This window comes from Chrysochloris asiatica, unplaced genomic scaffold (genome assembly GCF_000296735.1).
Source record: "Chrysochloris asiatica unplaced genomic scaffold, ChrAsi1.0 scaffold00197, whole genome shotgun sequence".
Classification (NCBI taxonomy): Eukaryota; Metazoa; Chordata; class Mammalia; order Afrosoricida; family Chrysochloridae; genus Chrysochloris; species Chrysochloris asiatica.
The window spans coordinates 463386-477050 of NW_006408715.1; the positions used below are offsets into that span (position 1 = coordinate 463386).

At 47.8% G+C, this 13665-nt stretch overlaps 1 protein-coding gene across 1 annotated transcript in view; it reads left to right on the top strand.

Moving 5' to 3' along the window:
* The window catches only part of TET3 (tet methylcytosine dioxygenase 3), a 161295-nt gene extending 148267 nt beyond the window's left edge, over positions 1 to 13028 (top strand). The window contains exons 7-11 of the mRNA XM_006872404.1: positions 3573 to 3723; positions 6123 to 6212; positions 6620 to 6757; positions 8710 to 9046; positions 10866 to 13028. Of these exons, the coding sequence (XP_006872466.1) occupies positions 3573 to 3723; positions 6123 to 6212; positions 6620 to 6757; positions 8710 to 9046; positions 10866 to 12640 (2491 nt within the window). The 3' untranslated portion in view covers positions 12641 to 13028. The remainder of the gene's footprint in view (positions 1 to 3572; positions 3724 to 6122; positions 6213 to 6619; positions 6758 to 8709; positions 9047 to 10865) is intronic.
* The last annotated feature ends 637 nt before the right edge of the window (positions 13029 to 13665 follow it).

The following is a 13665-nucleotide window of genomic DNA, read 5'->3' on the forward strand; positions in this document are numbered from 1 at the left end:
CATCTTGTTTGTTCTCCTGTCCATTTGTTTTTATTAAGGCATAATTTACTTACAGTAAAATTCACACTCCAGGTATACATTCTGAGAGTTTTGATGTTGTGTACAAGCCTGTTAACTCACTATCACAATCAAGATAGAAAACAGTTCCATCATCTCCTTAAGTTCCCATGCCCCTTTATATGCACGTCTCCCCTTTCCCCCCAGCTCCTGAAACCTCTGATCTGTTTCCTGTCCTAATAGATTTGCCTTTGCAAGACTGTCATATAACTGGGATCTCCCAGTGTATGGGCTTTTTCACTGAGCATCATGAATTTGAGGTTCCTCTGCATTGATACATGTATCAATGCTCATCCCTTTTATTGCTGAATAATATTCCTTGTTTGAATATGCCACAACTTTAATATCCATTCATCATTTGGATTATTTCCAGTTCTTAGTAAGCATTGAATTTTTAAATCATATTCATTTGTTTAACCCTTTCATTACCCTATTAGTTTTCACACTAAATCATTTGTTGACAGGTATATACAATTTAAGGTACATGAATATGTGATATTCATGAACATGGAATCATTGTAAGAAAGCAACTTCCACATGACACACACAAGCCCAGAAATTACTTAACAAGGCTTATCTCCTAGAAAAAAAAAGCCAGAGGCCTTTTGCAAAATCACACCTCCATCAAAAGCTCATACACAACACAGTTAAAACAAAAAATTTATAGACCATGCCCATTTCTTTCCTTTCACACAGGTATGCATGCCCCTTTCTAATGGCTACATACACTGTTAGTGAGAAAGCAGTTATATAGTCAACTCCAGAGGAGAAAAATGTAGGTGGGTGTTAAATGTCCCATGGGTCATGAAGTGGTTTAAGACTTGTAGATTAAGCAGGGACTCAGACTTGTACACCAGTGTTCCTTGCAGCACTGTTCACAACAGCCAAATGATAGGAACAGTCTAAATGCCCATTAGCAGAGGAATGGATAAACAAAATGTGGTACATCCATATAATGGAATACTACTCAGCCAGTAGGAGAAATGAAGTTTTGATACATGTTACAGTATGGATGGAACTTGACATTATGCTGAGTGGAATAAGCCAATAACAAAAAGAATAAATATCGTATGACTTCACTTATATGAAAAGACAAATGTATGGAAACCAAAGTCTTTATCAGTAGTTACCAGGGTTGGAAGAGGCCTTGTGGTACAGTAGTTAAGTGCTTGGCTGCTAACAGAAATGTCAGCAATCTACCAGCTTCTCTGCAAGAGAATGATGTGACTGTCTGCTTCCATAAAGATGTACAGCCTTAGGAATATTAGGGGGCAATTCTACTCTCTATGTCAGGGTCTCTGTTGGAATCTACTCAATGGTAGTGAGTTTGGTTTTTGTTTTATTATCAGGAGTGAGAAAGAAAGGGAGAGATGGGACTCACTGTGATTGAAAACTGACAATGATTAAGGGTGGGTTGCACCACTGATTATTGTAATTGCCTTTAATAAGTCATGCACCTATAAAAAGTTGAATTGGCCAAAGTTGTGTGATAGCTATTATTTACAAGCAGATTGACTGCACACAAAATAGAGTAGCTGCTGAGGTTCCTTATGTACAACCAAACATCTCACGGGATTTGGTTCCTTGGTTTGTAGGTTTGGAATTACAATTTCATGGAATATCCCAGTTAAATGGTCTAAAAATGTGCTCAGTGCTCCTGTTGCACCTCCTAATTTGTTGTGTAATGCCTGCATCTTAAAAGCTTGCAAACAGCCATCCAAGGTACAACAATTCACCTGAGGCAACAGAGGAACAAGGAGAATCAGGAATTGAGGAGGACATGGATTATTATATTTTTTTAATGTTTTATTGTGAATTATGTGATCGTTTACATGGGAGAACATTAGCTTTACATTGATCTTATAGTATATCGTTTCATTGCCATGGTTACAATCCCCTCCATACATCATCAACCAACAAAAGGGTATACCCTGCAAGCCTGCCCCCAAGTCATCAGCACACAGCCCCTCTACCTTTCTGGATCCCCAGCCACTCCATCTCTCCACGTCATCGTCTCTGCCTCCATCTCTGGCATCATTGCTTCTCTGGGTAGGGTCCCTCTCTCCGCTCTTGGCCCTTTATGGTCCCAGGGACCTCCGCTCCTAGACTGCAAAGTCAATCACTTCCCTCCTTTTGCTACAAAAACGTCTACCTTTACATTTGCAACCCTCACAATCTGTCCTGATAACAATTATTCACTATTGTATAACAAGAGACCTCTCTACATCTCCTTTCATCTGGCCCACCCCAACAGATTGGAGATTCTGCCTTCTTCTGCGCCCTCTGGATCTAGGTTCCCTCTTGAAAGCTTATAAACCAGTCACTTCTTGCATTTGTAGACCCCCCATTTTGGGTAGCCAGTGTCCAAGTTGCTCATCCCTGTCTACTCTGTATGGAGAGGTAGGAATGATCCTTGCTGTAACGATTTGTTACCTCTTTTGAGCTATTGCATCCGTAGGTGTAGGTCAAGTTCATCAAATTGTGTCAGCAAGTGTGGGTGTTCTCATGCATATGCCCTCTCTTCTTATCAGCTGGATGCTTCACTCTCCACTCTAGTCCTCTGTGGCTATGTCACTGACTCTGGGCCCAAAAGTCCCCAGGTCTTGCCACACTGCTGGCCAACCAGGTCTCCACCTGGGTTCACAGGAGTCTATTGAACATTGTAGGGCTTAGCTCGCAGCTTCATTGCTGTTTTTCCTTTGAACATTATGCTCTTTTACGAACTATTTATATGGGATGGAAATAATAACTGCAACCTGGAGATAAGAACCTTAGTGGGCAGTGAGTTTATGTTAATGAGGGACACACTGGCACAACTCAAAGAAATGCATTCAGTCACTGATTTGTACATGTACTGATTACACCTTTCTGAATTGCTAAGTTTTGGAGTCCAGGTGTAGTGCTGTAGGATAAGCTCTGGACTGCAAGGTTAATTTGAACCACAAGGTGGCGGTTCAAATGGAACAGCCGCTCTTCGGAAATCTTAAACAAGGTCATTATGAATCCAAACCAGTTCAACAACACGTAACAACAGCAGATATATTTTGCTGTGTATATTCTCAACAAGAAAAAATAAATAAATAAATTTAGAAAGACAGAACAACAACAACAACAAAAAGGCCTGCCTGCATCTAAGGCCATAAGAGGCTTGTGGGTTCAAACCTTTGATTCCTATGATTTCCCTATATGTATGGTCTGTGTTGTATATGGTATAGAGTTAAAGAACATTATAAACCTTAGTGGTTTTCCTTCAAGTAGGTCTTTCCCACCTTTCTCTAACAACTCACTGTGCTTCTTCCAAAAACAGGCTCTGTCTGGGTTAGACTTTCAGGCTCAGGGGTGTGGGAAGAACAGGCTGCTGAAACCTGGCTTTCCAAAGACACTTGAGAAAGGAATTGGGAGTGGGAAAAGATGTAGTCCCCATTACTGGGAGGTTGGTGGACAGGTAGGCAGACGATTGCAAAAGAGTGGACTTCTGCCACGTCTGTATACCTCACCTGGGCTGTACATTGCAGCCGGACCTGTGCTTGCCAAGGCAAAGACCCCAACACCTGCGGTGCCTCCTTCTCCTTTGGCTGCTCCTGGAGCATGTACTTCAACGGCTGCAAATACGCTCGGAGTAAGACGCCTCGAAAGTTCCGCCTCGCAGGGGACAATCCCAAAGAGGTGAGTAGATCTGCTCCGGGAGCTCATGAACCCACCCACATGCCTGTCTCCACCTGCTGACTTTAATAGTCAAGGTGGGACTGGCACACCTTGGCTTAGCTGTGCAGGAAATGGAACTTGCATTATTTTTCTTTATTTTTATAATTGACCTTATCTTGCTATGAAACAAGGTGTGTGCAGGTGGCCAGGGTTTGTGTGGGGGTTAACAAATGGAAAATCAGAGTTGCCAACAGGTAGCTTGGATTCTTCTAGCTTAAAATTGTCTAAATATTCTGAATATTACAGCTAAATATTCAGATTCCTTATCAAAAGTTGACCCTCTCAAAGAGTGATGTCTTCATTCTTCCGAGCATACATATCTTTGAGGTGTAAGAGTAAGGACCTATGGTCTTTGAGCCACCCTAATCCTACCTGCTGGTATCCAGTTGCCACTGTATGTCCCGGCCCTCACTGTCCTTGTTACATGAGACTTGGCCTGGTCCATGGACACTGAGCTGTTACCTCACAACATGGTCTCACCTCTGTATTCTCCCTACCTGGAGGCCTCTGCAGCTCACTGGACTTCTTCCCCACCCCAGGACAGCAGGACTCCTGGGCTGCTTGGTTCCCACTGCTCACACTGATGCTGGGAGACCCCTCAACCGTTCTCCTCTGGTGCCCATCTTTGAAGGGCATCCTGAGAGTTGGCCTCCCCTCAGAGTTCCAGTCACAGACGGGGCTCACCTGTCTGCATTTACCATCATTTTGCAGCCTTCCTCCCTCCTCGATAGGCTGCTGAGACTCTTGGCCAGGAACCAGGCAGTAGCATAGTAATCTTCCCGCTCACCCCAGAATTAGCCTTCCCTTGGTACAGCCCCTCACCCCATAGTCCATACACCTTGTCTGCCCCAATCCCCAGGCTTTACTCTTCATAACCAGGGACTCCAAAGTTAAAGGATGTTAACATTTAGAATGCTCTTTTCCTCAAAGCCTGACTTTTATACTTGTGTGAGCTTAAATATTCTAATTTAACAGTAAACTTGTTAATGTTGTTGAAGACAACATTCCTCTTCCCTCAGAAGCAGCAAAGTGCAATTGCCTTGATGAGTGATAGAGCCCCAGGGCCACCAGGATCTAGAAATTGCCAGAGAATACATTGGTTCTATTTCTTAACAAATATTTTCCATGTTCCATCAGCCACCACTGCCTGCACTTTGTTTTGAATGCAGAGCTGAACACCTCATGGGCAACTCGGTTTGCTTCGGCACCCCTGATGTAGAGACTGTGATGACTCATTTTATACATGAGGCCAGCGGCCTGCCCAAGGCCATGTGGCCAGAAATGTTGCTGGCAGGCTTCCCCACCATGCTGTGCTGGCTTCAGGCCTGAAGTACAAGGGGTGGGAAGGGTTCCAGGGCATGGGGTGTAGTGTCCCTGGCCTGTATGGCGAGGTAGCTCAGCCATTGGTTTCACCTTTCCCTTTCTTGTTCTATAAACCTCTCTGTTCCCCCTCCTTTTGTCTTTCCTCTCAGTAAATTCATTCCGCTGTTCACAGTCTGCTAGGAGCCCCTACAATCCCAAGCCCTCTTGCGACCCTTGAAGAGGTGCACCAAGAGAGGCTGTGGACGCCGGAAGGCCTCTGCTCTGTATAGCTAGGGGGGTGCGTCTTTGTCCACTTGGACTTGCTGTGAACACAGACTGCTGTCTTCACCATCCAGGACTGTAGCTAGTGGAGCCACACGTGGGGCCACTGAGCATTCACAATTGGCTAGCACAACTGAGGAACTGAGTTTTTACTGTAATTTACTTTAATGAAAATTAACGTAAATATCAATAGCCACAGGACTTAAGAGGACTGAGCTGTGAAGTCGGTCTGCATATCTGGACCCGGCTGACTGTAAACCTTGTAGCATACCCCGACACCTCACTCTACCTGTTTCCTGTGTGCCACATGGGGAGAAGGAGCCATACTCAGTACTCGTACTTTTTTCGTGTCTGCTGAACCTACAAGAGCAGTGGCTTAGCAGTCAGTTGCCTTTGACACATGGTGACCCATGTGTGTCAGAGTAGAACTGTGCTCCATAGTGGTTTTCAGTGGCTGATTTTTTTAAAGTGCATCACGAGGCCTTTCTCTCAAGGTACGTCTGGGTGGCCTTGAACTATCAACCTTTTGGTTATCAGCTGAGCACATTGACCATTTGTGACAACCAGGAACTCCACTAGCCCTTCAGACAGTGGCTTTTTCTGGCATGCTTTAGTGTCCCCAACCTTAAAATGGATGTGGCACCAAACCCTTCCCAGAGACACCTTTCTTCCCACCTCCCCAAAGGAAACCAGACAACGACTGGTGTGGTGTCCTTCCAGTGTGCCCAGCCTGCCAAGGGTCCTCTGGCCATGTGTGACTGCTCTTCTCTCCACAGGAAGAAGTGCTCCGGAAGAGTTTCCAGGACCTAGCCACCGAAGTCGCTCCCCTGTACAAGCGGCTGGCTCCCCAGGCCTATCAGAACCAGGTACTGGGTCATGGATCTTTCTCTGCCAGGCTCCCTGGGCAATTAGTCAGTGGGCTCCTTTGTGTTCCTCACCAGAAGCACCCAGCCAAGATGTAGAGAGTATGTTGTAGTTCTTTGAAAAGATCCTTTTTTTTTTTTTTTTTTTTTTTTTTAACACCAAGCTAACTATCCCAAACCATTTCTTCCCTCCCCTGCTCTCTCAAGTAACCCTCCTCTAGCTCTGGTTTCCATGGGGGAGGCTTTTGATTCTCTCCACAGCCATTCCTGTTGCATGAGGGAATTGGGATTTCCCAGGAGGAACGTTCCTAAAGGGGCCTAAAAGTTAACTTTTTTGAGAGGGCCAGGGGCTGGCCTCCCCAAGCACAGTCATGGACCACTCACTCAGGCCACCTTGGCTGTCCACACAGGTGACCAATGAGGAAGTAGCAATCGACTGCCGCCTCGGGCTGAAGGAAGGGCGGCCCTTCGCAGGGGTCACAGCCTGCATGGACTTCTGTGCCCACGCCCACAAGGACCAGCACAACCTCTACAATGGGTGCACTGTGGTAAGGAAGCTGTGTCCTGTCATAGCCACTGGGGACAGTCCTGGGGTCAGCCTGACTGTGGTCTGTGCAGGAAGACATGTGGAGATAGAATTCTAGAACTCTTGGAGGTGCCCTACCAGACTGCCTGCCCCTGCCCTGCCCACTCCCCAGAACAAATGGACAAGGCTGATCTTGTGTGTGTCTTGGGTGGATTTTTGCTCTTACGAGTAGCCATCGATGAGGTCCTGCAGGTGCAAGTGGTTAAGCACTCTCACCTGCTAATGAACAGTCGGTGTTTCAAGCCCAGCAGCCACTCCGTGGAATTAAGATTTACAGCTTTGAATCCCTGTGAAGCACTTCTATATACTGTAGGGCCACTGGGAGGCAGAATCGACATGCTGGCAGTGCGTTTGGTTTAGTTTTTGTATCCACCAGGAGGGAGGGTACTGCAAAAGTTAGCTCAGTGAATATCTGGAGTCTCCCAGTTAAAGCGTGGGTCCAAGTGTCATGGACAACTGGACTATATCCAAAAGATTAGATGGAGTCATTCAACAAGTATTTATTGGAGTAAGTGGACAGAGTCCCTGCCCAAATTTGGGATATAATGTCCAAGAGTGAGGAAGACTGGAGTCCTGGTGTGGTGCTGTGGGTGAAGCACTGGACTGCTAAACCAAAGGTCAGAGGTTCAAACCCACCAGCTGCTCTTTGGAAACCCTATACAGACAGGGTCACTATGAGTCAGAACCAATTCAGTAGCACTTTACAACAAGAACAATGAGGAAGACTACTAGGAAAAGATGAAGCAGGGTGAAAGAGAGCGGGGGTGCTGGTGTGCTGGTTTAGATGCAGTTGTCCAGGGGCCTCTCTGAGCTGAGACCTAAGAGTGAGAGGAAGCCCTGAGAGTATCTGGGGCAGAGTGCTCTAAGCAAAAGAACCAGCACAGACATAGCCCACAGGTGGAGGCAGGCTGGGTGTGTTTTTATTTTAATGGTGTTTCCTTTTGTAAATTTATATAAATTGGTTTTAGATCCTAATATATTTTTTGATGACTTTTTTTTTTTTTTTCAGTTAATGTAATTTTTTTTCTAGACTCATTTTAATCTATGCCCACCTCATTTCACTTTGGGTTTATTTTCTTATTAGAGAAGTTGAACATCTTTTCCTATTCTTCTTGGCTTTTTATGTTTCACCTTTGTGAATATTCTTATGTCCTTTGCCTATTATTACTACTTTCTAATCCTTACGGACATAAAATCTTTTTATATTTGTTGGGTATCCTAAAGAAGCCCTAGTCATTAATCATTTGGCTATTAACCAAAAGGTTGGTGGTTCAAATGCACCAGTGGATCCACCTGAGAAAAAGCCAGGCAACTTGCTTCCATAAAGATTATTGTTGTTGTGTGGCATAGAGTCAATTTCAGCTCATAATGACCCTAGAGGTCAGGGGTTTCCAAGGCTGTCATCTGCCTAAAGTGTAGGGCAGCCTTCTTGTTAAGTGCTATCCGGTCAGTAACGACCCATAGTGACTTTGTATAGCGTTTCCGAAGATCGTCTGGTAAGCTTAAACTGCGAACTTTGTGGTACAAACTGACTTTGAAGCCAAGTGCATTAACCCACAGCACCATAAGTGCTGATAATGTATTGTTCCTCTATGAACTGAGGTGAATGTGCTGTTTTAGAAACTCTGGAAGCAGTGGAGTCCTGGTGTGGCGCTGCGGGATAAAGCACTGAACCATAAGGTTGATTTGAACCACAGGTTTGGCAGTTCAAACTCACCAGCCACTCCTCAGAAACCCTATACAGGGTCTGTATGACTCATAACTGACTTGACAGCACTTAACAACAACATTCAGAAGCAGTAGAGAAAACAGGTTGGGGGACTGGCAGGAGTTAGGAATCTGTGGGCAGGAGAGGATCAGAGATGCCCTCTGCTCCTCCAAGCCCTGTGCTCTCCCTCTCCATGCTCGGGGCAGGTCTGCACTCTGACCAAGGAAGACAATCGCTGCGTGGGCAAGATCCCTGAGGACGAGCAGCTGCATGTGCTCCCCCTGTATAAGATGGCCAGCACAGATGAGTTTGGCAGTGAGGAGAACCAGAACGCCAAGGTGGGCAGCGGGGCCATCCAGGTGCTCACCGCCTTCCCCCGCGAGGTCCGGCGCCTGCCTGAGCCTGCCAAGTCCTGTCGACAGCGGCAGCTAGAAGCCAGGAAAGCGGCGGCCGAGAAGAAGAAGGTCCAGAAGGAGAAGTTAAGCACTCCCGAGAAGATCAAGCAAGAGGTCCTGGAGCTGGCTGGCGTCCCTACTGATCCAGGTGTGGGGAGATGGGGACCCACCTGGGTGGCATGGACACTGTGCCTGTGAAGGCTCCAGTGGTTCCCCACACTCTCCCATTAATGCATCTCACTAGGAACACTAGTCAGGAACTTCCTGGGGCCTAACTCCCGTGTGCATTGGTGTCCTATACATGTCAGGTGCATTATATTATTATTGTTGTTAGGTGCCATCGAGTCGGTACCCACTCATAGTGACCCTATGTACAACAGAACAAAACACTCCCCATCCTGGGCCAACCTCACAATTGTTGCCATGCTTGAGCCCATTGATGCTGCCACTTTACCAATCCATCTCGCTAGGGGTCTTCCTCTTTTTCTGTGATCCTCTACCTTATCAAACATGATATCCTTCTCCAGCGACAGGCCCCTCCTGACAATATGTCCAAAGTATGAGAGGCGAAGTTTGGTAATTTGGCCTCCAAGGAGCACTCTGGCTGTACTTCTCCTAACACAGATCTATTTGTTCATTTGGTAGCCATGGCACTTTCAATATTCTCCTTCAACACCATAACTCAAAGGTATCAATTCTTCTGCAATCTTCCATATTGACTGTCCAGCTTTCGCATGCATATGAGGTTATTGAAAATGTCATAACTTGGGTCAGGTGCACCTTAGTCCTCAAACTGACATCTTTGCTCTTCAACATTTTTTAAAAGTCTTGTGCAGCAGATTTGCCTAATGCAATACATTGTTTGATTTCTTGACTGCTGCTTCTGTGAGTGTTGATAGTTGATCCAAGAAGAATGAAGTCCTTCACAATTTCAGTATCTTCTCCATTGATAATAATGTTGTTTATTGGTCCAGTGTTGAGGAATTTTGTTTTCTTTACATTGAGATGTAATCCATACCAAAGGCTTTGGTCTTTGATCTTCATCAATAAATATTTTAAGTCCTCTTCACTTTCAGCAAGCAAGGTTGTATCATCGCATATCGCAGGTTGTTAATGAGTCTTCCTCCAATCCCAATGTCACATTTTTCTTCTTATGACCCAATATCTTGGATTATTTGCTCAGCATACAGATTGAATAAGTATGGTGAAAGAATACCACCCTGTCACACACCTTTCTTAATTTTAAACCATTCAGTGTTCCCATGTTCTGTTCGAACAACTGCCCGTGACAAATATTGGAAACTTAATTTTGTCAGTGTGGAGAGACCAGTAGCAGCCTCAGGACACCACCTGATAGGAGCAGGATTCCGTTCTCCACTAGCTTGTTCTCCCGCCCTCTCTAAGGGTCTGAAGACAGACAGCCTGCTCCAAGGTGTAGGGCTGTGGGGCATGGTGTGGCTGCTGACTGTCGCATGCATTTCTTCTTATTTTCCCCTGACTTGTGGGACACTTGTGGGAGAGGTAGTCAGCACACATGGGTGGTTCAGAGTTGGTGCTTCCTTGAGGACCTCTGGGGTTCACTAGGGCTAGGGTGAAGGAGAGCAAAGCAGAAAGGGCCGTGGACTCTGCATGGCCACTTCTCACAGGCCTGCTTTTCATCTGCTGACCAAAAGGTTAGTGGTTTAAGTCTACCCAGAGGTACCTTTTTGGAAAAAAGGCCTCGTGATCTACTTCCGAACGACTATCATTTAAAACCCTGTCAGAGTGCAGTTCTCTGACACACATGGGGGCATCATGAGTTGGAATTGACTCGATGGACGTGAGCCTAGGGCCTGACTGGGACATGTCTTACTTGTGCTGCCTGTCACGGAAGACACATCTTAAGGCTCTGTCCTCATTTTCCTGTCTGGGCCCTTTCCAGACTGGTTCTGTCTGCTCCTTGTCATTGTGCCTTCTGTTTTCCCCAGGCTTGTCTCTGAAGAGTGGCTTGTCCCAGCAGGGCCTAAAGTCCTCCCTCAAGGTGGAGCCACAGAACCACTTCAGCTCCTTCAAGTACAGCGGCAACGCAGTGGTGGAGAGCTACTCGGTGCTGGGCAATTGCCGGCCCTCTGACCCCTACAGCATGAATAGCGTGTACTCCTACCACTCCTACTATGCACAGCCCAGCCTGCCCTCTGTCAATGGGTTCCACTCCAAGTATGCTCTTCCATCATTTAGCTACTATGGCTTTCCATCCAGCAACCCCGTCTTCCCCTCTCAGTTCCTGGGCTCCGGCGCCTGGGGCAATAGTGGCAGCAGCGGCAGTTTTGAGAAGAAGCCAGACCTACATGCACTGCACAACAGCCTGAGCCCGGCCTACGGTGGTGCTGAGTTTGCCGAGCTGCCTGGCCAGGCTGTTCCCACGGACACCCACCACCCCACTCCTCACCACCAGCAGCCTGCCTACCCAGGCCCCAAGGAGTATCTGCTTCCCAAGGTCCCCCAGATCCACCCAGCATCCAGGGACCCCTCACCCTTTGCCCAGAGCTCCAACTGCTACACCAGATCCATCAAGCAAGAGCCTGTAGACCCACTGGTCCCGGCTGAATCTGTACCCAGAGACACTGGCAAGATGAGCAAAACACCTTTGCCTGAGGCATCTCAGAATGGGGGAACCAACCACCTATGGGGACAGTATACAGGAGGTCCAAGCATGTCCCCCAAGAGGACTAACAGTGTAGGTGGCAGCTGGGGTGTGTTCCCTCCTGGAGAGAGCCCCACCATAGTCCCTGACAAGCTTGGTTCTTTTGGGGCTGGTTGCCTGACCCCATCCCACTTCCCAGATGGCCAGTGGGGGCTGTTTCCAAGTGACGGGCAGCAGCCAGCTCCCCAGACGGGAGGACGACTGCGAGGCAAATCATGGAGCCCTTGCAAGTTTGGGAACAGTACCTCGGCTCTGTCTGGGCCTGGACTGACTGAGAAGCCATGGGGGGTCGGGATGGGGGATTTCAACTCTGCTCTGAAAGGTGGCCCTGGGTTCCAAGAGAAGCTGTGGAGCCCCATGAAAGGGGAGGAGGGACGGATCCCAACCCCGGGGGCCAGCCAACTGGACAAAGCTTGGCAGTCCTTCAGCATGCCACTGGGGCCCAGCGAGAAGCTATTTGGGTCCCTGAAGTCTGAGGAGAAGCTGTGGGACCCCTTTAGCCTGGAGGAGGGGACAGCGGAGGAGCACCCCGGGAAGGGGGCTGTGAAGGAGGAGAAGGGCTGTGCTGAGGAGGAAGAGGAGCTATGGTCGGACAGTGAACACAACTTCCTGGATGAGAACATCGGTGGTGTGGCCGTGGCCCCTGCACACGGCTCCATCCTCATCGAGTGTGCCCGCCGGGAGCTGCATGCTACCACCCCTCTCAAGAAGCCCAACCGCTGCCACCCTACCCGCATCTCGCTGGTCTTCTACCAGCACAAGAACCTCAACCAGCCCAACCATGGGCTGGCCCTCTGGGAGGCCAAGATGAAGCAGCTGGCTGAGCGGGCAAGGGCTCGGCAGGAAGAGGCAGAGAGGCTGGGCCTGGGCCAGCAAGAGGCCAAGCTCTATGGGAAGAAGCGCAAGTGGGGGGGCGCCTTGGTCGCTGAGCCCCAGCATAAGGAGAAGAAAGGGGCTATCCCCACACGGCAGGCCCTGGCTGTGCCCACAGACTCAGCAGTCACCGTGTCATCCTACGCCTACACGAAGGTCACTGGGCCCTACAGCCGCTGGATCTAGGTGCCGGGAGCCAGAGTCCCTCAGCCCGGGCCCAGCCCGAGCTGCCTCAGTGGTGCTTTCGCCCTCACACCTGGGGGCGGGTTGGGGTGCAGAAGTCTTTTTATCTATATATACATATATAGATATACATATATATGTATTTATGGTCCAAACCTCAGAACTGACCCGCCTCCCCCCACCTCCCCAGCACTTTGAAGAAGAAACTACGGCTGTCGGGTGATTTTCTGTGACCTTAGTATTTATATCTCCACATTGGGGGTTTTTCCCCTTGTTTGGGGGGGGGCGGGGTGGGCTTTTATTTTCTCTTTGTTTTTAAAATTCTATCCTTGTATATCACTATAATGGAAAGAAAGTTTATAGTGTCCTTTCACAAAGGAGTAGTTTTAAATTCCATTTAAAATGTGTATTTATTGGATTTTTTTTTTTTTTAAAGCAACAATAGTAATGGGTAAAGGATCAGCAGGAAAGGCCAGCTGTGCTCGTTCCTGCACCAGCTGCGGGACCCAGCTCACCTGGCCCTTTTGGGAGCCATCTGTCCCTCAAACCAGCTGCAGATTGTAGCCACCCAGTCCATCCCTCCCGACAGAGAAGGGAGCCCTCACTCAGGTCAGCTTCTGTCCTTGCCAGTAGGCTTTGAGTCAGGGGTACCCGAGACGCTGGCGTAGATTTCCCTAGACAGCAGGTTGGAAGCAGAAGGCTACAAGCTTGCTAGTCTCCACACTGAGTCCTCTCTATTACCGATCAAGTCACACGATGTCATGGTTCACTAGGCAGCACCTCAAGATGGCGTTGGAGTTGAGAAGGCTCTCAGGAGCCCTTTCTGTCAGGTTGACAAGTGAATTAATACTGGGCTGAAGGAATGTGTCTTAGTGGCAGTTTGAAAAACAAAACAAAAAAGTGCCCCCAGAAGTTTATGCTGATACTGAAAAAGGGCTACTGTATCTTTAAAAACAAGAAGTTAAACCCAAGCTGTGAAAAGCCAGCGTTGCTCTGTGTCCACCGCTGTGCGGAGCCTGGTGCTGTAA